Below are 23411 nucleotides of genomic sequence, written 5' to 3' on the forward strand. Positions count from 1 at the left end.
ACAGAATGGACTCCATCCTTCCGGCTGTGACTCATTTTGGTTCATATAATGGTCTTCACCATCACGCCTGCTACGTGTATTTATCATATCCAAAACTGTAAACCTATGATTTGCAAATCTTGACAACTTTTGAAATAAACATGTCGACGCCGTGACAGCAGGGCTGCGGTGGTTGGATGTAACACAATTAGTTAGGTTGCCAGGTCCTGGTCCCCTTTGATTTTATGGACTCCCAGTGTAGCTCGCTCTCCTTTCGGTTGATACGAGGCATCAACGCAGCCCCCACAGCTCCACCTCCTTGTGCTCACACAAAAACAGCAGCTGCCTCTGTGATGTCTCATCCTCGCCACACCTAACGACTGGGCGAATAAGACGCCACAGAGACTCCGCTGCCAGTTTTAGGCGATGAAGACAACAGAGTGTGTGTTATTACAGCAGGGAAACCTAAGCTGCTACCATGAATGATGCACCATTCATTAATTTGCAAAGACAACTGTTTTGCACAGTAAATAGGCAATGTTTTCCATGCTAACAGGACAGTGTCGACAGGATGGAACAATGGGTTCATTACAGAGGTTATGATTTACAGGTTTCAGGTGAAGACTGGTCAAACTTTTTTTTTCCTGGATGAGATGCATGACCTTCAAGCTGTAAGAAGCTGTAAGCAGGCTACACTGCTGGGAGCAGCTTTCTGTTTGCAACTAAGGTGACTAAGGCAACAAGGGGCCATGAGAGGACGAGTAAGGAGCTTCTGTGTGACCAGTGACAGGAGATTTCTTACTTTGTGGCTGTTGTCGTGATGACTCAATACGCTGACAGATGGTATGAAAAGTGGGTCACCTGTTGTGTGTTAGGTGGGCTGGAACGCCTGCAGGACCAGCTCCCTCGCCAGAAGGAAGCAGCGGAGCAGAAACTTGATCCACAGCTAAATTATAACTCCCAGCAGTCCAAAGTTCAAATTTAGGTAATAGTTCCAGGGTTGCATGGCCGTATTGAAAAGCACTCATTCTGTCCTCTTCTCCACTTTCTTTATCTGGTCTAATTTTTTTTACAAGCCGACAGCTGTTTTGCCATGCTTCTTTTAAATAAAAAGAAACATTCATTCTGAAATGTGTCATTATTTGACCTGTTTCTACCTTCAAAAAATTTAGAATTACTGACTCTGTTGCTCATCACCATTCTGTTAATGTTATAATCATATTTTCCCTTTAATTTTGACTTATTTTAATTTCTGTGAGCATGTTCTTAACTGATCTGGTTAATCATTATATTCACTGACTCCTCTTCAGGTATCCAACGAGTCCTGTGACTCCCCAGAGCCGGTCACCTGCATGGAGCCCTTCCTCGTGCGGAGGCTGTCTTGTCGGACAGTCCAGTTGCCTCCTTTGGCCTTTAGACAGGCAGAACAATACTACTGTGATCGCAGACCTGAGTCGGACACAGTCACGGTACCGCCACGACCCACAACACTGCCGCTCCGCACCCCACCACTCATCGCTATCACTACTGCTGACACCAGCAGGTAGGAGGATGTAAAAAATTTTTTTCCACCACTATTTTCTCTATGCACTTATCAGATGGATTGCCTGGTGAATAGAATGGAGTGAGCTCCTAAACGTCAGTTTGTTCTCACAATATCTGAGTGCTCTGAAAAGCACGTAGATCAGTTTTAAGTGGTAGTCATGGTGACTCAAACATACACAGAATTGACATTCACAGAGTAGATTTACACAACTTTTGCCCCCAATATCTCTTAATCTTCAGTATGGGAAAGGTTTCACTTGAGATAACTTCCACACTGAATTACTGAAAATTCTTTCAATTTTATGCTCTTTCCCCAAACTATGAATCTCAAATGATGAAGCTTAGTGAGAGATTATGCCTCAGACAAAGGAGCTGAATCACAATCCACTTTAAGTCTGTTTTTTTAGATGTCTTTTTATGCCCTCAGTCTAATAGTAACCTTAACATTAAACATAGCCCATATAGGCCATTATGGAAACATCCATTATTAACTGCAGAATAGGTTGATGCCTCAGGATAACCTGTTGCATCGCTGTTTAATGCTGAAGGCACCCGACCAACCTTTAGTATTTGATAAGATGAGAATCTGCAGTAAATGCATGATACATTACTGGTGAGCATATCTATCTATCTATCTATCTATCTATCTATCTATCTATCTATCTATCTATCTATCTATCTATCTATCTATCTATCTATCTATCTATCTATCTATCTATCCATCCATCCATCCATCCATCCATCCATCCATCCATCCATCCATCCATCCATCCATCCATCCATCCATCCATCCATCCATCCATCCATCCATCCATCCATCTATCTATCTATCTATCTATCTATCTATCTATCTATCTATCTATCTATCTATCTATCTATCTATCTATCTATCCGTCATCCATCCGTCATCCATCCATCCATCCATCCATCCATCCATCTATCCATCTATCTATCTATCTATCTATCTATCTATCTATCTATCTATCTATCTATCTATCTATCTATCTATCTATCTATCTATCTATCTATCTATCTATCTGAGCTGCTAAGCTGCTAAGGAATGTGCTGTGTATTGACCAACCCATTTTCTGGAAAATGCCATTAGCATTCACAGAAGATCCTGGAATCCTCTCGTGTGGGCTTCCTTGTGCCTTTGTTTAAGTCTCTTTCCTTTCAGAGACTTATCAGTAACTTTCTGTAATTCAGTATCAGCATACAGTAGACAGTGATGTGGAGATTGACAGGATTGCTGAAGCGCTGAATAAGGTTACACCTGTCATCTTCACGACTGGTTACGTACTGTAAATCTCATTCGTTCTCGCGAGTATTTAAGGGCAAATTGGGAAATCAGCGTTGCCTTATCAACTGCAGAACCACCTTTGTGTGACTGTTCAGAAGGACTGTGATTGCCCGCATTGTTCTGGCCGGATAATAGAAAGATTACCTGGGTATGTTGGACTTACTTTCTGGTACAGGCCTCGATTCTCAAATCAGCTTCTTTATCGGAGGACCAGGGGTGGATGTAGCCAATGGCATTAGGAGCTACCACCCGAGGTGAAAGCCTGCAGGGTGCTCGCAGATGCATGATGCAGTCATGCTGTAAAGCTTCATATTTTAGTAGCAATGAACCACTACAAGACCCGTAAATATCTGCAGTACAGTGAAATAACACTTTCGGTCTATTTTAATGTTACGCTAGATAATGATGCTTTAAATTTTGGGTTGATTCAAGGAAAAATGGCTCCCATAGTTGAAACACAAACAGGAAACATACATGAGAGCATTGTGTGTTGCTCTGCTGGCAATTATACATTCAGAATATAAAATTCTTGTTTCCAGATATAGAGCAATCGAGCCAGAGCTGTCTAATAAATCCAGTGGTCAGATTTACCGTGCCAGAGGAAAATCCCCCAACCCTTGGGATATTATCCACGGAAACTGACGGATTTAACCTGTCATTCAGAGAACACGATGATCTCTTTGATTGTAATAGCACACTTTGAAAGGTTTAATGCCTGGCTCATCACCACTGTGCTACTGCATACGAATGTTTAATAGCTTAACACTCACGTCGTGAGAAAGAAATTGCATCAGCATATTCTTTGTTCCTATTGGGTTTCTTGTTGCTGTCATGTTATTCTGTTAATTTCTTTCTCCAGGATGATTGGAATTGCAACGTCGGTTGGGGTAAACAAGGGAAATAAGTAGTGAGGCAAATCTTAATAGGTCCATAAACTTATTAAAACTGGTTTTAGAAAAGAGAATGTTATTAGCAGACTTATAACTTTATAGAGGAAATCAATATAAACTTAATTTTGTCTCTTTACAGGAACCGAGTAAGAAAAAACACGATTAAAGCCAGTCAGAACAGTTTCCTTAACTTCACAATTGCTAAATCAGTACATGTGTGGATAAATGTTTTCTTCCAGTCATTTCCACTTTAAACATGCATTTCTTTTGCACCTCAAGCAAGTCTGATGTTTGCATTAAAGTTCGTGCCAAGTGGTGGCAATAAAATTGACCTGTGACAAGAAAGGAATGGAAGTCGTGGAGAGAATTCCAAGACCATACATCTTAACTTAGCTTCAAGCTTGTTTCATTTATAATTCAGAGCTGCACTGAGTAAGAAATATACAGTTGTGAGAGGGTACGAATGGAAGCTCTGCAGTCTGTGCTTGAGAGAATTTAGTGCTGCTGACTTTCTGCTTGGGTAAACGAGACTGCAGTACCGTATTTATGCTGGGAAGCAGCAAGCTTTCTTCTGGATTTCTTTTGGAGTATAAAACATTTATTCTGCTTAACATATGTGTGTGTGTGTGTGTCTGTGTGTGTGTAACTCTCTCAGTGATGTTGTGATATTGCATTTTTTCTCCCTTTCTTTCTCTGTCTATACATTTTTACATACTTTATGTACTCAAGTGCATTATCATGTTTAACTTGAGTTGTTTGCACTGCTGGTACGAGTCTCAGGAGACCCTAAATATCTGTTATTAGTTGCATATATCTTTATATATAGGTTAGCATTGCAAACAAGCTTTAACAAAGTTTTAATTTTAGTTGTCTACATATCTAAAAAAATATATATATATTTATGATAGTATTGTTATCATGCAGACTGGGAAACCCAAAGAGCAAATGTTACATGTGCAGGCGGATACAGTGTTACAACACATGTTTACGTAGTCATTAAATCCAAGTGACAAACATTTCTGCAAGGTGTGCTAACATAAATAGTTGCCCATCCAATATGTTGTTTGAGTCCCGTTGCATGCTGGGATTTACTTGTTCCCATGACACTGTTTATGATAAAGCCAATATTGAAACAAATGAGATTTGAGGTTGATTCTGCCGCAGGTGCATTATCAGTGTGTCTCTGCAGGTAGCGTGGGCACATAAACATGGGCCAACACAAAGTCCACAACTGAACCTTCCTGTGCCTGCGCGTGCTCTCATTATCTTTGCGCTGCGTGCTGTGCTAAACGCCACACTTATCGGCCGCTGTTAAAAGTCCATTGATAGTCCGAAATAGCATTGAAACTGGCAAAGATTGTATTTCTGGATACAATTGCTGCAAGAGATGTGGTGGGAGATAAACCAAAGCACGCGCGTGCACACACACACACACACACACACACGTCCTGTGACAGAGAAGTCTTTCTTTAAACTCCTGTTTTGTACAGGTCGTACACCTTCACAATCCAATGGACGCATTAATCACTTTGCTGTTATATGGCTTGGCCACCTGGCTGCCTGCCCAGTCCCACCTCCTCCTTTTTACTCATGGAGGATTTCAGGGGAGGTGCTTTGGGTGGGTCTCTCATGTTTATTGTATGAACCTGGCCACTATATCCCTTCGCCGTCTGCTCCCGCAGGCGACTTCCCAGACGAAGAGCGGTGCTGCCACACCTGCGCGGTTTTACGCATGAACTGGTTCAGGTGAAGCGAGACCGCGGGTTTCACAGAACTTTGCATACTAATGCAGTGCGCGCATCGAGCCGTGGGGACTGTCCCGCGGAGAGCATTACTCACCTTGTAGAATTTTGCTTGAGAATGTGGGGAGCACTCTTCCACCAGACCTGTTATAGGGAGTCCTTTTGTAGTTTCATCCAGGGGTCTATCCGAATCATACTTGCCGTCTCCTGATGCGTAAATGGATGCATTTTTGGCTGTATCCAACGTGCATGCGCAGGACACTGAGGATAAAGTTAATGGAGTTAAAACGCTTTACGTAAACGCCAAAAACCCCAACGTGGACTCAAAGCTCACGACTGTAAAGTTGTGCTATATACACTAACAGGTGTAATTTTGGAGTCCCGGTTATTAAATTCTTTCTACGAAAAAAAAGCCCACCTTAAGTACGCCTTCGCCCACACCTGTATGTTTTAAAGAGTATTATTTTATAGTTTATTTGTTCAGAAATATTTTTTTTAACTTGCTAAGGAGGGATGGACCCCGTCTGCGGCAAAGTGGGGACGGTGTCCTTGGTCACCGGCGGCGGAACCGTGAGTGCGAAGGCGCCCAAACATTTGTGGCGGCAGCAGAACCAGGCAGCACTGTCTCCGCTCCACCACGCTCTGATCGTGCGCAAGAACGACCGCGTGAGACAAAGAGGGTTTTCGGACACCGAGAGATACCTCAAGCCGAGGAACATGGACCGGACCTACGCGGTGGACACGGGGCACCGACCCGGGCTCAAGAAATCCCGAATGTCGTGGCCGTCGTCGTTTCAAGGTTTTCGACGGTAAGGACGAACGAGGGGAAACTGCTTCTCTTTATCCGTGTGTGCGTTTTCAGCTTCTCCCCCGCTCAGCGCGATGGGCGTTGGGCGCATCACAGACGCGCTGGAGCCTGGAAATCTTGGGTTCGTATTTAATTGGAACTTTTGGGGTGTTCCTCTGCATTCCAGGATCCGATTGAGCTCCGGCTCCGTTTCTCGTCACTTTCTGGTGCCCCATAGTCGAACGCCTTTGGTCCACGAACAGTGCTGGAATAGTAATAAACGTTAGCTATTGAGACATAAAGTGCTTAACCAGGATCCATCGACAAAATAAATGGCAGGAAATAACGGCACCTAATGTCCCTTACTATATATATTTGTTGATTTATTTATTTAGTAAATAACAGAATCCTCATTTGGCCGCCAGATCAGGTGTGAGACTCCAAGCTGGGCTATTTATTTTTTAAATTTTTTGCTCAATAAAAGAAACAAATTATTTAATGAAGTCTCATTACGCTGTCATCTCAATGTTTTCTCCTCAAAATCTGACAGCTCAGCTACATGTGGCACATTAAGAAGGTGGAGATGCTGCGACTTGATGTCGAGTCGGTGGTGACAAAAAGGCAGATTAAGGGAAATATTACTGACACAAGTGCATCCCTGTGTTCCTTTAAGATGAGTGGTCTTCAGATATTAATAAGCTTTAGATTTCTGGCAATGGTTTCGTAAGTCATCTCTGGGATACGGGGAATTCACATCAATGTGAACCACGTTCTCTGAAAAAAACAAAAAACAGTCGATATGTTGATATGGATTATATTAGCATATATTTCCCGAGAGCTGGGACGTCAGATGTTGCCAGTGCCATAAGTAGAGCTAATGCGAAATGACAGAGGGGATTTTTGCAGCAATAGCAGTTTTTTGGTAAAGCCTGGCTGCATGCAAGCTGACGGACACAAAAGCAGCTCTGGAAAACCTCAGCAAGTGGGGAAATGTTTCTGCTCTAATTATTCACTTGTGCTGGGAAGGAGGGAGGATGGGGAGAAAAAAGGAGCCGCTGAAATGAAATCTTAGAAGGTCACCACTCCTCTTTAGTGTATGCTTTTGATTAAAGTTTCTGTAACGGGTTGATGTTTGTTTCCACCCTTTGTTTAATAAGATATGCTTAGTTATGAGTGATACTGGCTTTCAGGCTCGGTCAGCGGTCAGCTTTTAGAAAGTGCACCAGCTCGTCTGGCTGACGGACAGAATGGTCCCTCATCACAGTGGCAGAACAGTCACATGGAGGGGAAGCCAGGGAGGGAGGGATGAAGGCACAGATGGAAGTGATATTGCAAAATGGTCTGCTTGGCAGACGCACACATGTGATGTCTGAAATGTTGCATGGAACTTGTACCCTGTCCCAAGGCGGCAAAGTCGCAGTGCGTTGCAAGGAGGCTGAAGTGCATTTCATACCTGCTTCAGGAGGACAATTAGGCGTTAATTAACCAAATCAAATCCCGGTTTGAACGGCAGGCTAATTACATGACCAGCACCTCCGCAGGCGCACACTCAACAACACAATTCAATCTTTCTGTTGCCACAGGCCCAGAATAGTGTACGAAATAGCCTGGGAAATCCCATGCGATCGCATTTTCTTTAATGAACACGCATTGGAAGAATCATGTAAACCACAGCAGTCCGCGCTGGTTTCCATTAGGATCGATTCGAGTGCTTCTCGACAGATGTTGGAGGCAAGGTTGACCGTTCCTCCTTCAGCATCTGTAGGGTGAAAGCCTTTTCAGTGTCTTTACCCTGCACAAGAGGTGCTTGATGCATGTGGCCATTACGGAGAAACCGTGCACTTAATTAATTTTTGCAATTAACCGCGTAGCAGCAAGTCGAGTATTGTCACTTGAAAAACTTGTCAATTAAGTTGTGGCTGCAAGCCGCATAAACAAGACATATTTGGTGATTATAAGCCCCTTTAGATGACACGAACAATCACCTCTGAAGCAGCTTCCCCGTGGAAAACTAATAAGCTGAGCCAGTTCAGTAAATGTCAGTTTTGTATCTAGGCAGATCTTCTCACCAGAGGGTTGTGTGTTGTGTGTTCTTCAGCAGCTGGTTTGGCACAGAACCCAGATTCCCCCTTGGTAAAACACATCACCCAAATGTGTCACAAACGAGGATGAGCTTGGACAGTGCAGAAGGCCTCTGTGAGTCCTCTGGAGCACTCTTTGATGAGGAGATGGCACGCCTCCCTGCTCTTTTTCTGGGGCTGCCATGGGGGTGTTCAGCTGCTTATTTTCTTCTTCTGGTGCGATGACAGTAGCGAGGCGGTTCCCGGTGCGTCATCTTCCCCCTGACAAATTGCCGTCAAGATTTGGGGATCCAGTGGGGCAGATATAGAAATGTCAAAACAAAAGACAATGAGACTCATCGAGGAAGAGGAAGAGTTTTGAAGGTTCGGCTGGACCACATGTGTCAAACTCAGTCCTCGAAGGCCACGATCCTGCCGGGTTTTCTGTCCCACCAGGCTGAAAATGCATTCAGTGGGATAGAAAACCCGGCAGAAGCGTGGCCTTCGAGGACTGAGTTTGACGTGCCTGTTGGACATTTTGTCCCCTCAGCAACGCGACTTGAAAATGCCCCTCTACACTTTAATCTTGCTTTTTTCTGTCTCCATCCCTCCCGTTAAAAAGCGAAGCAAATCTTTTCAAAATATGCAAGAACAATAGACGATTTTGAGACATTTGCACTGTGTGGTTGGAGCAGATAAAATGTGGCTGCGTGCGTTATCAGCATCAAGCATAACTTGGGTAACAATAACGGACACGACTGGTCGTTTCTGGCTCTGTGACATTTTATGACGTGAGTGTTGGTGTCTGAAACACCGGCACAGCAGGCGATTATGTGAATGCCAGTTCCATGCTTCGCTCACGTTGACCTGCACGGTCCCCAACCGGAAACCAAACACATATTCGGTGTTCTGCTGAATTGTATTTGAAAGATTACTGCAGCATTTTGGTTTTAGCGTGTAGACAGTTCCAGCACGCTAAGCCTCTCATTTTGTTTTACAATATCACGGCTCTGACATGAACATCGGCGCTCTGTTTAATACTGTAGTTTCTTGGATCAAATCTTGTGCTAAATGGCAACGAGTGTATCTATTTTCCATTTTTAGCTGACACAGTTTTTCAGTTCATTATGGATCCCATCACTGTTTTGTTGAATCAACAATAAGTGAATATATCTATCTGCCAAAGTCTGACAAGATGATTGCCATCTTTACATCCTATCTTCTGTCTTTATTCAACAGTCTTTCTTATTGATGAGCCGGGCACTTAATACATTGTTATGGCGATTTGGCAGAATCTTCTTTTTTAGAGGATGAATTGAAACATCTATTCCTTTGAGTGGTTACAATTTTAGGCATTAAACTGCTCAAAAGTCAGGCCTTTGGAGGATAGTTACATCATGCTAGAGCGGTTATGTTTAAATGGATTTAATTTCGGAGTCAAACTGGTTCCAGATTTGGACCCAATTTAAAACTTCCTAGCTCACCATTTCAGACAAAGCCCTGCAGGAGCCTTCTGTCTTAAAGATTAATACCTCTACTCCGGATTTTACCGTTGTGTGGAGCCTAAACACATCAACATGTACATCGTGTGCATGGGCACTCCCAGAGCTCACACATTCGGGAAAAATCGATCAAAGGGAAACTGCAACTGAAAAACATATCACACATTTCTTATCTCTCCAGTGGAGGGAAAAAACAAAACAAAAATATGGCAATGTCCTGCAGGAATCATAGACGTTCGCAATAATGTTTCACAGACGGGATGGGAGTTGCTCCAACAACAAAGAAGGGACTGGTCTGCAAATTTTGCACAGCAGGAACTTTTATTTTCTTTTACATCGCTCCCGCTGGTTCCCATTTCTCCATTGGACATCTACTCATCAGCCTTGTAATATGTTAAATGCCAGAGGTTCCCCGTGTTGTTCCTTGAGTACCCAACTGGATGCGTTGCATAGATCAAATGACATTTTCCGGCATTAAAAAAAGGCCGGCACGGTTAGCAGCTGGCTCGGTCTGTAGTGTGTTGTTAGCGTTCAGCAAGAGTGTAAAGACATATGAATTATTGATCATTTCTTTCAGGATGTGTCTAACGGGCTTGTGGAGAGGGTTATTGGACAAACCGACTGGTCATTCCAAAAGGAAGCACTTGGACTTTAATGCGCAAGCTTGATTATTGATCGCCCTAGTTAGTAATTTATACTGACTGATTGTAAAAGATTTTTTTCAGCATCCTCTACACGTTACAGCAATTTTCCTCATTAAATATTTGCTCCCTCTTAAAGCTTACAAAATCTTGACATCCCTTATAATTTGGGTGCACGTAGTGGATAATAGTGGTACATAGATTTTAGATTTTAGGGTAAATTTGGTTGCGGGGAGGCTTACCCGTTGACGTGGACTGAGATCGGAATCTACACTTTATTACAGTCTTTGGAGAGTAAGGCTGCAGATATTAGGTGCCGTATGCCATGAAAATGATCCAGATTTAATGTGTGGTGACGAAGACAGCCATGGGAGCTGCTGTGATACCCTATACACATTTCCAGCTTTCCACTTTACTCAGCACTTGACTGCAGTGTACCAATTTCCTTTATCTGTCAGTCAGCACACTGTTGTCAGAAATATTTTTTATTCACCAGTTTATTCACAAACACTTGCTGGTCTTATATCCACCTACAGTTTACGTCTTACCTCGTTCTCTGCTGTTTTGCCTGTCTCCCTATTTTCTCCGTCTGTCTTGCTGTACACATGCTGTTAGTGTGTATTGATTCCTCAGCATCTTGGCTCTGTATAATGTGCCTCCCAGCCCCACATGTCTCCTGCCGCATCTGTCAGCTCTCATCTTACGACCTGTCATGCACATGTCTCCAGCACGCTCTGGTCAAGAGACACGAAAGAAACCCTGCAGCGGGCTGCATCTCTAACGCCTGAGTGGCTGCCTTGTTTTAGCTCTGCATCAATACTTTAAATTTGGGCTATATATTCCCTTTAGGGCAAAATTAATCGTTGGGTTTTGTTTGTATGATTGAGTCTTTTCTTCTCTTTTTTTCCCCCATCTGTATTAAACTGGAATTGTTGTATTGATTGCGCAGAAAAAGCAGGAGCCAGGCCAACAGGAACAAGGTCAGAATGTGTCTCGGGAGGTATTATTTGTTCATATTGCTGGATGGTGCGAGAATTGACAGTGCCGATTGTTTTTTTTATCGCCTTAACAGACTGACTGCTCAGACCGATCTTTGTTAGCACATAACACACAGTAGCAAATACCAACTATTGGTTATTTTGGGATGAACGCATTTACCCTTGCAGCCTCTGCCGTATATGTATATATGTTCATGTCATTTGGATGCAAAAAGGCCAGAGAGTTTCATGGCTGGCCAGTAGCTTTGGCTTTACTGGTGTAAATCTACCCTCCCCGCAGAAATACAAGGTCAGCTGTAATTTGCATTTTTGGTTCCTTGAGACAAATTTATAAACAGCAATCCTGTATTCACCCGGTAGATTTATAAATTAATTTTGTTTCTAAGTACACAAAAGTTTGATCTGCCACCTCCCACTTGGCTGTCTAATCCATTCAGCATCATTCCTTGGTGCTCCTCTGTGCCCCTCAGAATCTACAAGTGCCAGTAGCTTCTGTAACTCCATGTAAGCCGCCGGAAGTGAGGGGACATCCACGTGCACTATTACTATGTCCTTTTACACTTAATTGGATTGGTTACATATGAAACTGATCCATCCTTTTTGATGTTGCTCATAATCTGCCTCCATATTCTGTGAATGCATTTACAGAAGGTCACCTCGCTCATTTGGGACATAATCATCGTAGCTGCATTAGTTATGGTTGTACACTGGTATCATTAGTGACCAGGTCTCATGAGGATGCTTTGAGGAGAGTGGGGGGAAATTAAAATTTTATTATATTATATATTTATCAGAGGGTAATTCCTAGATCATCTGAAGCTGCTTTTATTCTTCTCTATAGTCACTATAGAGACCTCACCTCCATTGGTATGTCCCAAAACCAGAAATCTATGCAATAGTGATTTCAAAAGAGAAACTTTTAATTTCCCATAACAACATGAAAAAAATGAGCGCATAAATTTGCTAGGACTAAAAATGCATTAAAGTGGCACTTAAATGGACCGAAATGATTTCAATTGTGGGTCTTTCCGAAGGGGACATTTTTTTTTATCCATCCATCCATCCATCCATTCTCTACCGCTTATCCGGGTCGGGTCGCGGGGGCAGCAGCCTAAGGAGAGAAGCCCAGACTTCCCTCTCCCCAGCTACATTTTTTTTTATTTAAATCAAATGTGCAGTACTGATTTAATACATGTAATAGACTGTATAATCCCATCAGTGAGTGCCGAACAGACAACAGAGTCTGAAATTCATCAAAGGCTGGATGAGATAACTAACAACTAACTCGCACATCATGTTGAGTAGCTAACACCGTCTGCAGGCGTCAAACGCCAGTCGTATTTTTGACACAGGTGTCACACAGTGTGGATCATTGAACTTCAATTAATAGAAGCAGTAAGGAATTATGAGTCTGTCATATATCTCGTGCTGTTTGTGACTTAATTGGAATTTCCTCAAGGATGCGCTACTTGCCTTTGATCGTTGGCATCATTCTGCTGAAGGGAACTGAAAGCACAACTGTAAAAAAGCAGAAAACCAATAAAGTACCCTTATTTTGTCATCTCACTACAAAAGTGATGTGCTTGGTTTGATGCTGCTACCATTATAAGACATTTCTTATCCTTGTAGAAATCGTTTGTAAAGCCAATACACGTCTTTGATTTGATTGAGCAATATATAAATTCAGATGAGCCCACAACCCATGACATTAACGCGTCGTGTTCTCCTCCGTACAGGCTCTGCCCTTTACTACACTGTTTGATTAGAGCAGGCGAGGCTCAGGGAATGGAGGCACTGCTGTCACCAAAATCCTCCCAGCAGATCAAACCTATTTCCTCTCTTTGCATTGCTGAGTAGGAAGAGAACGATGGGCTGTTTGAACCTCAGGTCATTGCCCGTACTGCTGTCCACAACCCTGTGCTGCTGTGTTAATCTAGAAGCGCAACCTTGCTTTCTAAGTACACATCTATCTTTTTTAATGATGTTGTAATAATTGCTGGATAGAAAATAAGATAGTTAAAACAGTTTCAGTTTTGGAACCTAAGTGCTTGGAATGATTCCATAACCCAAGGTAAAGGCTTCCACTTGCTAACAGTTACCAGCTATTTTCCTCCCCCTTTTTCTGTCTGAGCATCTCACATCTTCTTCAGGGAAGAGTGTGTCTACATAATTTGTCCCTGGAATCCTTGTGTCTCGCTCAGTGATGTATTATCAGCTGATGAAATAGAGCTCCGCAAACCAGAATGAAGTCACGTTTTGAATACCAACCAACACGCAGTAGCTGTAAGGCTGCGTCACTTAATACTGGAGAGGGAGAGTGAGGAATTTGTTTGGGGGGCATATAAGTCCCCTGAAACTTCATTAATATCTAGTATAATACAAGATTTGTGATTTGTTTCCCTAAAAAAGTAAACTGGTAAAAATATAAAACAAAGATGGTCCGAGAATGCAGGATGATTGTGATGATTTAAGGGAATTGTGGGGGTAATCCTGACTCAAGACTGCTCCTTATTGATTGTTGGAGCAGATCGCCTTGTAGCATGAGTGGAATATGGATCCTTAACCTCCCTGATCTGATCACAAGATCTAACGATCGCATGATGAAATTGCTCATGTTGTATGTGGGCTGCCATTATTTCAATTCCAGGGAATTATACCATTAAGAATTTGTGATTTTGTGTGATCCCAATTTAAATATGATTTAGTTATTACAGGAGAGCATAGATATAGTATATCAATAGGTCCTTGAGAATGTGATTGATCTCTGAACGCTGATACTGAAACTAATTGAAAGCTATTTGAAGGGTCAAATGATCAAAAACTGAATATGTAAAACATCCTAATGTAGTTGAAGATCACTGCCTAGAAAAATCAGATCTTTTTTTAAATACATGGAGTAAATAGTGATCATGTAAACAGCACAATTTAATAACGACAATATGAGAATATCAGAAATCAGATTAGCCTAGATTTCTCCGCGATACTTTGGCAACCTCTGTGCATGTTACGCATGTTAATCGGATTTACTTTGGTCTTTTACATCTATGCATGTGTAAAAAAAAAGTCCATAGAAAAAAAAAGTGAGGTTCACGTAAAGAAAAATAGTCAGATCCGATTATTACAATAATGTGATTGGGCTCAGCCATAACGCATGTTGGGAAATTAAATGTTTATGTGCATTCAAGGAGAACTTTGTTATGCGGGTTTCTGGCATCTAAAATTGGATACTTCTGTGTTCGTGATGCTCCACGGGGGGGAGTAGATTAATCTACTGCGGAGCGTGAATCATGATACCTTGCATAGAAAGCCCTCACTTTAGCCCGCATGATTGACAGTGTCACTTTCAACTCATTTTAATTTCTCTTTTTCCTGGTCTCCAGCTGAATTTGTAAATCATCTTGTTTAGGGCAGCTCTATATAACAGATTCAATCAGCAGAATAATGATCTGCAAGTTCACACGTTGTCATTTTAAGTGGATCCAAGGGTAGAGCTTTTAATGACATTTAGAATGTCACTACAACCTTCGGGCACTTCATAAAAAAAATTCACTCGTGAATTTAAAATAGACCGTGTTCACCCTATCCAGTACAGGGCCCCATCCATATTGCTGATGTCATCCTGGTGCTGGCTTTTAATGTGGGATTCATTTCAATACATCACTGTTGATATTTACAGCTTTCTGTGAATAAAGTGATCTTTTAAGGGCTGACGTCTTGTTTTAAAATGCCAGATGCCGTTTTTAACTTCACTGCAGGATGTGTGACTGTCTTTCTCTCCGCTATATGACACATTTTTGTGCGTGCCTCATCCCATCTGACCCTTCTGCAGGAGCATCGGAGGTGTTACCAGGTTCACTCTTTAGAATACAGTATGGCTGTATAGCAAATCTGTGCCGCTCCAGGCTGTCGAAATAATAATCTCCTCGTAGACAGGTGGACGCCACATACAAACCAATTAATAGTATTATTTTTTAAGTACAGGAGATGTCTCATTCAATTAGAACTGCTCAAACAAGCAGGCACATGCTCACTTTCCTTATGCTGATGACCTTCACGGCTGCTTGTTTTCGTTTTTATTTGATGTTTTTCTTTGGCTGTGGGTTATTGTGAAATGGCCTTCATTACCATTAGAAGCAGGAGCAACAGCAGAGCTTTTTTTTGTATAAAATAACAGCAAAAATATCCTTCACTGACAAACCTTTTACTGTTCTTCATTTCCTGCAGGCATTATTGCATTGGGATTAATGTATTCATGGTCATCACCAAAGTTTATAATATATGGTACCCCTACAGTGTGGATCACAACTGCTCAGGTGTCAGATGCCACTTCCTTTCATTCTAAAATGCTTTTTGAACTTTAAAAACCATGTTCAGCCTAAACACAGCCACTGAAGTGGGCACAATCAGCTGTGACTGTTGCTGGCAGAAAATGCCAAAAAGAGAAGTATAAGAAGGCCACTTGTTCTAAACAGCAAACAGCTAAAAGTGAACTTTTGTGTTAGAATTTCATGCTATTCAGGTTATCTGAGGTTTGTGCACAGTTAGTGTGTCTCTTGGGTCCTAATTATTAACCAATCAGGCCCGGAGCATCTGAATCACACTGAAAGGCAGGCATATATGTCTGTGTGTGTGTGTGTGTGTGTGTGTGTGTGTGTGTGTGTGTGTGTGTGTGTGTGTGTGTGTGTGTGTGTGTGTGTGTGTGTGCACACGTCTGTCCCCCGTGGCCTCTGTCCTCCTGGAAACAGAAGGTAGGTTAACCAGCTAGTCAGTCTGTCAGCCATCCAACTGTGGAATCGATTCCCCTGCTGAAAGCAGCAACACCACAGCCAGCCAGGCAACCAAACATGCAAGTTGGCAGCCAGGTGATTTAGTAAATCATCCTGCAACCTGAAGCTCTTCCTGAGTCTCATGCTGCATGATGGAATAAAGTCCTCTCACTGTAAACTGCTCACATCCGGCCTCAACATTGGGTTGTTTATCCCTCATGGATGTAACCAACAGTCAGCCAGATGTCAGGAAACATCTCACTTGGTAGCACCGAGCCCATCAGAGGCACGTATTGCATTTTTTTTAATACACTGGGTTTTCACAGCACCTCTTCTGAGCTCACAGCCTCTAACAGCCCCACCTCTTCCTGCCGAACAGCACCGGTGTGGTGCGCGTACGTGTCCCTCCTCCAGTCTGAAAGAGCAGCTGACATAGCACTTTTGGGACATATTAGACAAATTATGGGAACGCTAGGTTGATGAAGGAAATAATGAAAATGCTGCTGGGACATGTTTCACATCAGAAACAATCTCAGAATTGAGGCAAATGTTGCCACAGAATGTTGTAAAAAATAAAGTGCTAAAGTCTCAGTTTAACAGCTCATTCAAAACTTCAACTGTGGTCTAAAATGTACTGAGCCAGTAGAGAGAATATGGGGGTTACGTGGTCTGATTCTGATGTGTCCGGTAGCTGTTTGTACCAAATGGAGGCACAGAACAATCCCAACGTACAGAGCTTTACAGTTTTAAATCCTAGAGATTATAAAGGCGTTAATTAATTGAATTCTCAACGTCTCGATTGGTGAGGAAGGGCTTAACTTGAGATAACAGATGAACATGACAACTAAAAACGCATAAAAAACAGGATCAGTTTGTTTGTTGAATTCCAAAATGAAAAAAAGCTGAGTTACCGTATATAGAGTGACTGTCTATATTTTACTCACCTAAAAGCCCAAACATAGTGAAATTGCTTATGCAATGTGGAATTCACACTTTAAGAGAGAGCTGAAATCATCTATTGTGACTAATCGGAAGGAGAATAACACTAATGTTTGGATTGAGAGGCCAATAATTCTTCATTCACAGAATGGAAGGTTCCCAGCGACTGATAGAAGAAGGCTCGCTCATCTGTGAAGAGTAATAGACAAATAATCACTGTAATTTCCATATTAGAATATTAGAATATGGAAATTACCTCGATGAAGCCTTTCGGTGGTTTGAAATCAAGCCACGAGGCTTGTAAATGTGATTGCTGTGTTGGTCCTGCTCTGTGTGCTGTTTTGTCATCAGCTGATTTCTTTAAAAAAATTCAAATGGCAATTTCGTTTCCTTAAAAAAAAAAGGGAGCATTTTTGAAGGCTGAATTAAGCCAGGATCCCCCTCTTGTGGAAGCCGTACATCAGTATAACTCTGCTATTATTCCAGTCCCAGTTCATTTTTCTTGGCTATACCAGGTTAATGTGAGATATGTATTAAAAGTTTATTCTTTGATGACATCTTTAAAGTATTTAGGATTTGAGGAGCTGATTACCAATGTGTAGGCTGCCCCGAGCTGGATTTTTCTGCACCATGTAGCATGCGGATATATTTTGCTATAGCCAGAGGAAATTTGCATCTTTATTAATATAACAACAATGCATGTACGAATACATACATAATAGCTCTGCCCGTTACTGCAAATCACAAAACTGACACAACGCAGAGACGCGCTAATTGGCTGTATTGTAGAGAAGCAGTGAAGGGTCCATAGAGAATTGCATTTGTTGTTTGAAGCGCTGAGGGACAGCCTGAGTCCTGATACACCAGAAGAGATGAAAGCTGTGCAGAACCCGAAGCCTTAAGAGGCTCTACGGTTACAAGCGGGGGGAAGGGGGGGCGGGATGGATGTCACCGCAGAGAAAAAGACCTGAAGTGGTTGTCAGTGCCACAGGAATGCGCACGCTGGAGCTGCAGTCTGACTTTGTCTCCCGCTCCTTTGCTCTGCGATCATGCCCCCCATCTCATCACATGTTGGCCTCGCCACTTTATTTTCCTGTATATTGAAGAGAAGATATTCATCAATCCTACTGAGCACTCAAGCCTCTCTGGAGAAGGACTGGAGAGCTTTTAATAAGACCATTAAGTGTCCGAGTGAGATGGCTCTAAGAAAGTCTGGGAGACCTTTGTTTGACAGGGGAGCCTCAGAGCATCGGGGGGCATGTGCTATTGAAAAGCTGTCCCCAATTTAAGCTTTTTCTTTTGCAATATTGTAGGAGTTGTGTGCACAACAGCTATGTAGAATTGAGCCAAATTAATACTTGATAAAATTGGTTTTGGGGCCCCTTTATCAAACTCCATTAACAACTGTGATCTTTCTCAGCAGCCTTTATAATCCGATGTCACGCGAGAACAGAGCCTTAGTGAGGCGTTGTCAATGGTAAAACTGGGGGTTAAAGGAACGTTATAGTGGTCAGTGGCGATAAAAAAACCCACGCACTAGACTCACCCTCGATCTCTCTCCCCCTATGCCCACTGGGCCAGGAAACTACAAATAGAGCATTGGGAGGAAAAGAAGATGGAGGAAAGGAGAGGGGAGCAGTAGGAGGTAGAGTGTGTAATGCTTTACTGTGCATATTACAATCAGGGGCTGAAGCAGTGCATACTCCAGAGAGAGCGAGAGAGACAGATAGAGAGAGAGAGCGAGAAGAACAGCTACTCCCAGATGAAGATGTGAGGAGAACCGATGAACAGCGCGCGCGCGTGACTTAGATTAATGTTTGTGCTGCCTGTTTGGTGGTGTCACATCTGGAACAAAGTGAGGAGTGTCGAGAATGTTTCGGCTCCCAAACATCACACATTTGTTCATCTTTCAGGCCCCCAGAGAAATTTCAGGATCTTCTACAGAAGCCCTCTCCTTCCTATCCCATTTGACCTATTGTTTTCATGTTTTGCCCTTTCCTGACAGCCCTTGTCACCATTACCCTCTCCATGAGCTGGGGGTCAGCAGGGGATAAATCGGTAACTGGGCGGAAAGATCTTTTTTTCCCCAGATCTTTATTAAACCACCTGTTGGTTTATCTTTAGTAAGCAAACAAATCCCACAGTTTTAGCTAAGCCTCTGCACGGATTTGATGAATATGCGGCATGACTCAAAAAAATCCCTTATAAATAATTTGTCATTGAGATCAGCATTATGTTTTTATGGCTTGGTAGTAAATTAATAATTAGTGATTAGCTACCAGGCAGTTTTATTAGTCCGCTTTGAACATTTTCCACCTCTCCAGATGATATTTTATTTACAAAAAAATGTAAGTCTGTGTTTTAAAGTCACTGTCTAATTGAAAATTAGTCTGAAATTATAGAGCTGAGCTGATTCTTTAGGGAAGCAGCTGGTTGTTTTCCTCCATCTTATCATCTTACATTGATGATACCAGGTACCACTGTGAGGGTTTTCACCCACAGTTACTTCATATTTGATGTGTGTCTTATGATCATTATACCAACATTAATGATCAAAAGCCCGTCGCAACTGATTTAGTGTGTTTGATAAAGTAGGCAGAATATTAAAGCACGGGTTCAGTTAAATTGGAGGATTTCTGTAACGTTTCTGAATTGCCTGCTGCTGCTGAGTCAGCCTGTTGTTTCTTAGTTTGAGTTGCACAAAGGTTGAGCAGCAAAGACCCTGCTGGAAGACAGATCCTGTTCCCCTTCACAAAATGTCACAAAACCTGGCTTTGGCCGGTCCATTTAAAGCTTCAAGCCATAAAAGCTTCATTTCCGAAACTCTGCTGAGCGGTAAAGGGCAGCAAACGGCCTGATAAGCTCATTGCTTTCAGACTCTCTTGAATCCAAGACAAAAGAGGAGTTCAGGACTCTCCCAGTGAGCATTATTAAAGCCATTTTGTCTGTTCAAATGTTTCCTGGGATGTATATTGCTCATGTGCTTGTGGGTATTTAACCCTGACATTGTGCATTCTTCATGAATTATTCCCCTTCCATTTTTTTCTGTGTCCGATTCCCTTCTGAAATGACACTATTTGTCTTGGATGCTGCAGTGCCTTTGTCTAGTTAGACATTACTTATTTAGGATGCATGTGTCCAGGACATTCACACAGGTGCACCTCCCATTAGGAATGCCAATGAGCTATTAATCTTATATTAAATTGAGCTTAAGAAAAGGGGGTCAAAGGTCACTTGGCTTATCAGTTTGCTCCACTATCATGTCCACTGTCATTGGAAGCCCTTTTCCCCACCAATATTCCGACTAAGAGTATTGTACTAATCTAAGGAAGCACTTGAACACAGCATATATAGTCAACCTGTATATCCAAACATTTATGAGGTGCAGGTTTGCCTGTTCTTGGATCGCCATCCATGGGCTGTTTCCTGATATATTCTGCTGTTCCCGCCTTCTCCCCAGCCTCCTCTCCTTATCCTTATGGCCATTTGGATTCATCCACTTACATTTACTGTCACCCTGCATCTCTAACAGCCTCTGAGCACTTGGCAAGCAGCTTGGCTTGCATGCATCTCCTCTGTCCATCTCCGCATCGTGCCCCCCCCCCCAACAACTCCCTTTTCTCATCCATCCGGGCAGGCTCGCTTACAACTGCTCTCATGCTGCAAAATAATTGCTAAACATGAGACACAATGGTGGCTATTCAGAGGCACGGCATATGTCTTATCATAGACATACTACATACACTCGATTTTGTGTGATAAGAAAACCTGATCCATACCTTTTGAGGATAAGAACCTTATTCCTTTTTCCCCCCTGCATGTTTCCCACTGTAACAGCAGCTGGCTGTTATTCACCGCTCTGCAGCTACACTGTCAGTAGTAATAATGCTTTTTAGATCTGCCCAGTGTGCAAGTGTGTGTGTTTTTGCTTCTAGGCAGTGAGAGAAGAGGGTGTGACCTATGACTACAAGCAGGAGGCTGGGAATTGTGACCATAGTCCCTGTCAGGGTCACTGTGACAGCCGTGCTAGGCAACGGCTAGAAATTGTAGATGTGAAAACTGAAATAGTGACTTAGCAGGTAGACATATGAAGATTAACAAGGATAACATTCCCTAAGTCAATGAAAAAAATACTAATGGATGAGTTAATTAAGGAAATATGTGATTACTCCAGAGGCCTTTCAAAAGGATTTTTCATGACAGATTTTTTTAAAGAGGAAAATAAGACTAAAGTAGCTATTCCATCACTGTATTGACTGTAATAATATGGGGATATCCAAACCTGAATTTGATGTAATATAGCCCTCTAAGATAGTCATGGTGTGCATCTTCGAGGCGTTGTTGGGAAATATTTATAGTTAAATGCTGCCACCTAAAGGTGAAATGCAGAAACAGTGAGAGATGATTGCATTTTCCCCTTCACAATCAGGATAGAAAAGTGTGGCTATCTTTTTTGAGTAACATCTTGAATGTTTTTGTACTTCTTGTATTCGCAAAGTCCCACGACTTGTTAAAGTTTTATGTTCTAACTACACTGTACGCACTTTTAGTTTTTAAGGCTTGTCACGTCATTGTAGTTTCCAAAGCTGGCCACTTGGGGGAGGTAGAGTTGCATCCAAAGTTTACTTGCGTGTGCTCGTGATCTGTTAGATAAGAAGATATTGCTTTTTAGTACCAAAGATAGTTAAATACAAAACAGCAAAGGTATGACAATATCAAAAAAACAGAAATAAATCTATCAAGCTAACATGCTTCGCCCTGAGCTGTTAGCATCTGTATGGTCACAGTTTTCATGTGGCTGAGAACATTTTATACCTGTGGTGTTGGTGCTACCTGCAACTGATTTATTTGATAAATCTTAATTTTCTAGTCACCCTAATTTACAATTTGAAATTGAGAGCATTGATTAGATAATCAAGTGCAATGCTTCAGAAAAAACACTTGCCAGTGACAACTCAGACTCCAGGCTGTGTTCTGTGAGGTGATGGCATGCTGTGTGCTGCCAAACAGACATGCAGTCTGTTCAGAGTGCAAGTATTTTGCCAGGACAATTAGTGCACACTGATTTTATTAATACATTGCCGCCCCAACAACGTTGCCGTTCTGAACACTGTATTCTAAAATGCAAATAACCACGTTCCTGCTTATAATAATAAACATTGTGATGATAAGTGATGATAAGGTTTAGCTAGATGCCATATTGTGATGGAATGGATTGGTGAGTGCAGTTGTGGAGTTTGCATGTCTGTCCTATCTTCCACCCATGCATGCATGCCCGTGCATGGTGTGGAGTGGTCACCCTGCGAGGCAAAGGTAGATGTTTGACCCCACTCCTGTGTGTAATACATGTCGGCGTGTTCTCAAGCCAGACATTTATCCCCCAAACAGTATCTTTGGCGTATAATTATCAAAGACCACGATGTGCCTTTTTCAGTTATTTATATTTTCTCTATCAGTTTGGAGAAAAAACACATAATAAAGTTGTTTTTCTCAGAGAACACACAGGCAGAGTGGCAGATGCTGTTTAGCCTTCTCCGTCATACTCTATTGTGTTTGCAATTCCTGCTTTTGTCACAGGTCTGCCGAAGAACTGCATATCCTACAATTGTGCTCTACCAATTGGTTTTCCTTAGCCTTGTTATGCTTCTCCAGGCTTTAGTTCTTCACCAACCCACTTGTCCCTCCTCATCAATGTTGCCCCTGGTAACCATTGGAAAATGCACATTGAAAGAAATGCACAGTGCCCGAGAGGCTTTAAGAAAGAATGTTTCAAAAAGAAAAGGAGAAAAAGAAGCAATCATACAGCCAGCAGGAGACATATGAGAGAGTGGTGAAAAGGCAGACAAACAACAAGAAAGTGAAAGTGTGAGGGAAATGGAGACCAAATATGTAAACAACATTCATTGTTGGCCGATTTTAAACAAGGATGGTTTTATATATATATGACCTGTTGAGTTCACTTAGTTGCCATTTGTATGGTAGTAATAATACGAATATGAAAACATTCTACAGCAGAGTATTTGTTAATCATCAAAAAATTCTACTGGATTCATGGTAATGTTGTCATGAACTTGCAACTTCTGGATAATTTCAAGTAACGGCAAAAAAGAGAAAAGAGCGACGGTGTGTGACGGTATTGCTAATCATAATTGACGTTGTAGCCTCTCCTAACTCTTAATGCTGTTGGCGGAGGGTGTGCAGCTCTGAAAACAAACACAGCATGTGCCACGCCACACTGATATTATTGTATGTGGTAACTGCA

The 23411-nt window shown here is 42.2% G+C and overlaps 1 protein-coding gene across 4 annotated transcripts in view; it reads left to right on the forward strand.

Annotated features, from left to right (window-relative positions):
* pde4d (phosphodiesterase 4D, cAMP-specific) overlaps window positions 1-23411 on the forward strand; it is a 103008-nt gene that overhangs the window by 21325 nt on the left and 58272 nt on the right. For 3 of the 4 annotated variants that reach the window (XM_029829057.1, XM_029829056.1, XM_029829059.1), the window contains one exon: window positions 1290-1522. In XM_029829057.1, coding sequence (XP_029684917.1) covers window positions 1290-1522 — 233 coding nt within the window. Of the gene's footprint in view, window positions 1-1289; window positions 1523-5312; window positions 5461-5964; window positions 6266-23411 lie in introns of those variants that run through there. The other variant, XM_029829060.1, reaches the window with a different exon arrangement.

The sequence above is a fragment of the Takifugu rubripes genome, chromosome 21, assembly GCF_901000725.2.
Source record: "Takifugu rubripes chromosome 21, fTakRub1.2, whole genome shotgun sequence".
Lineage (NCBI taxonomy): Eukaryota > Metazoa > Chordata > Actinopteri > Tetraodontiformes > Tetraodontidae > Takifugu > Takifugu rubripes.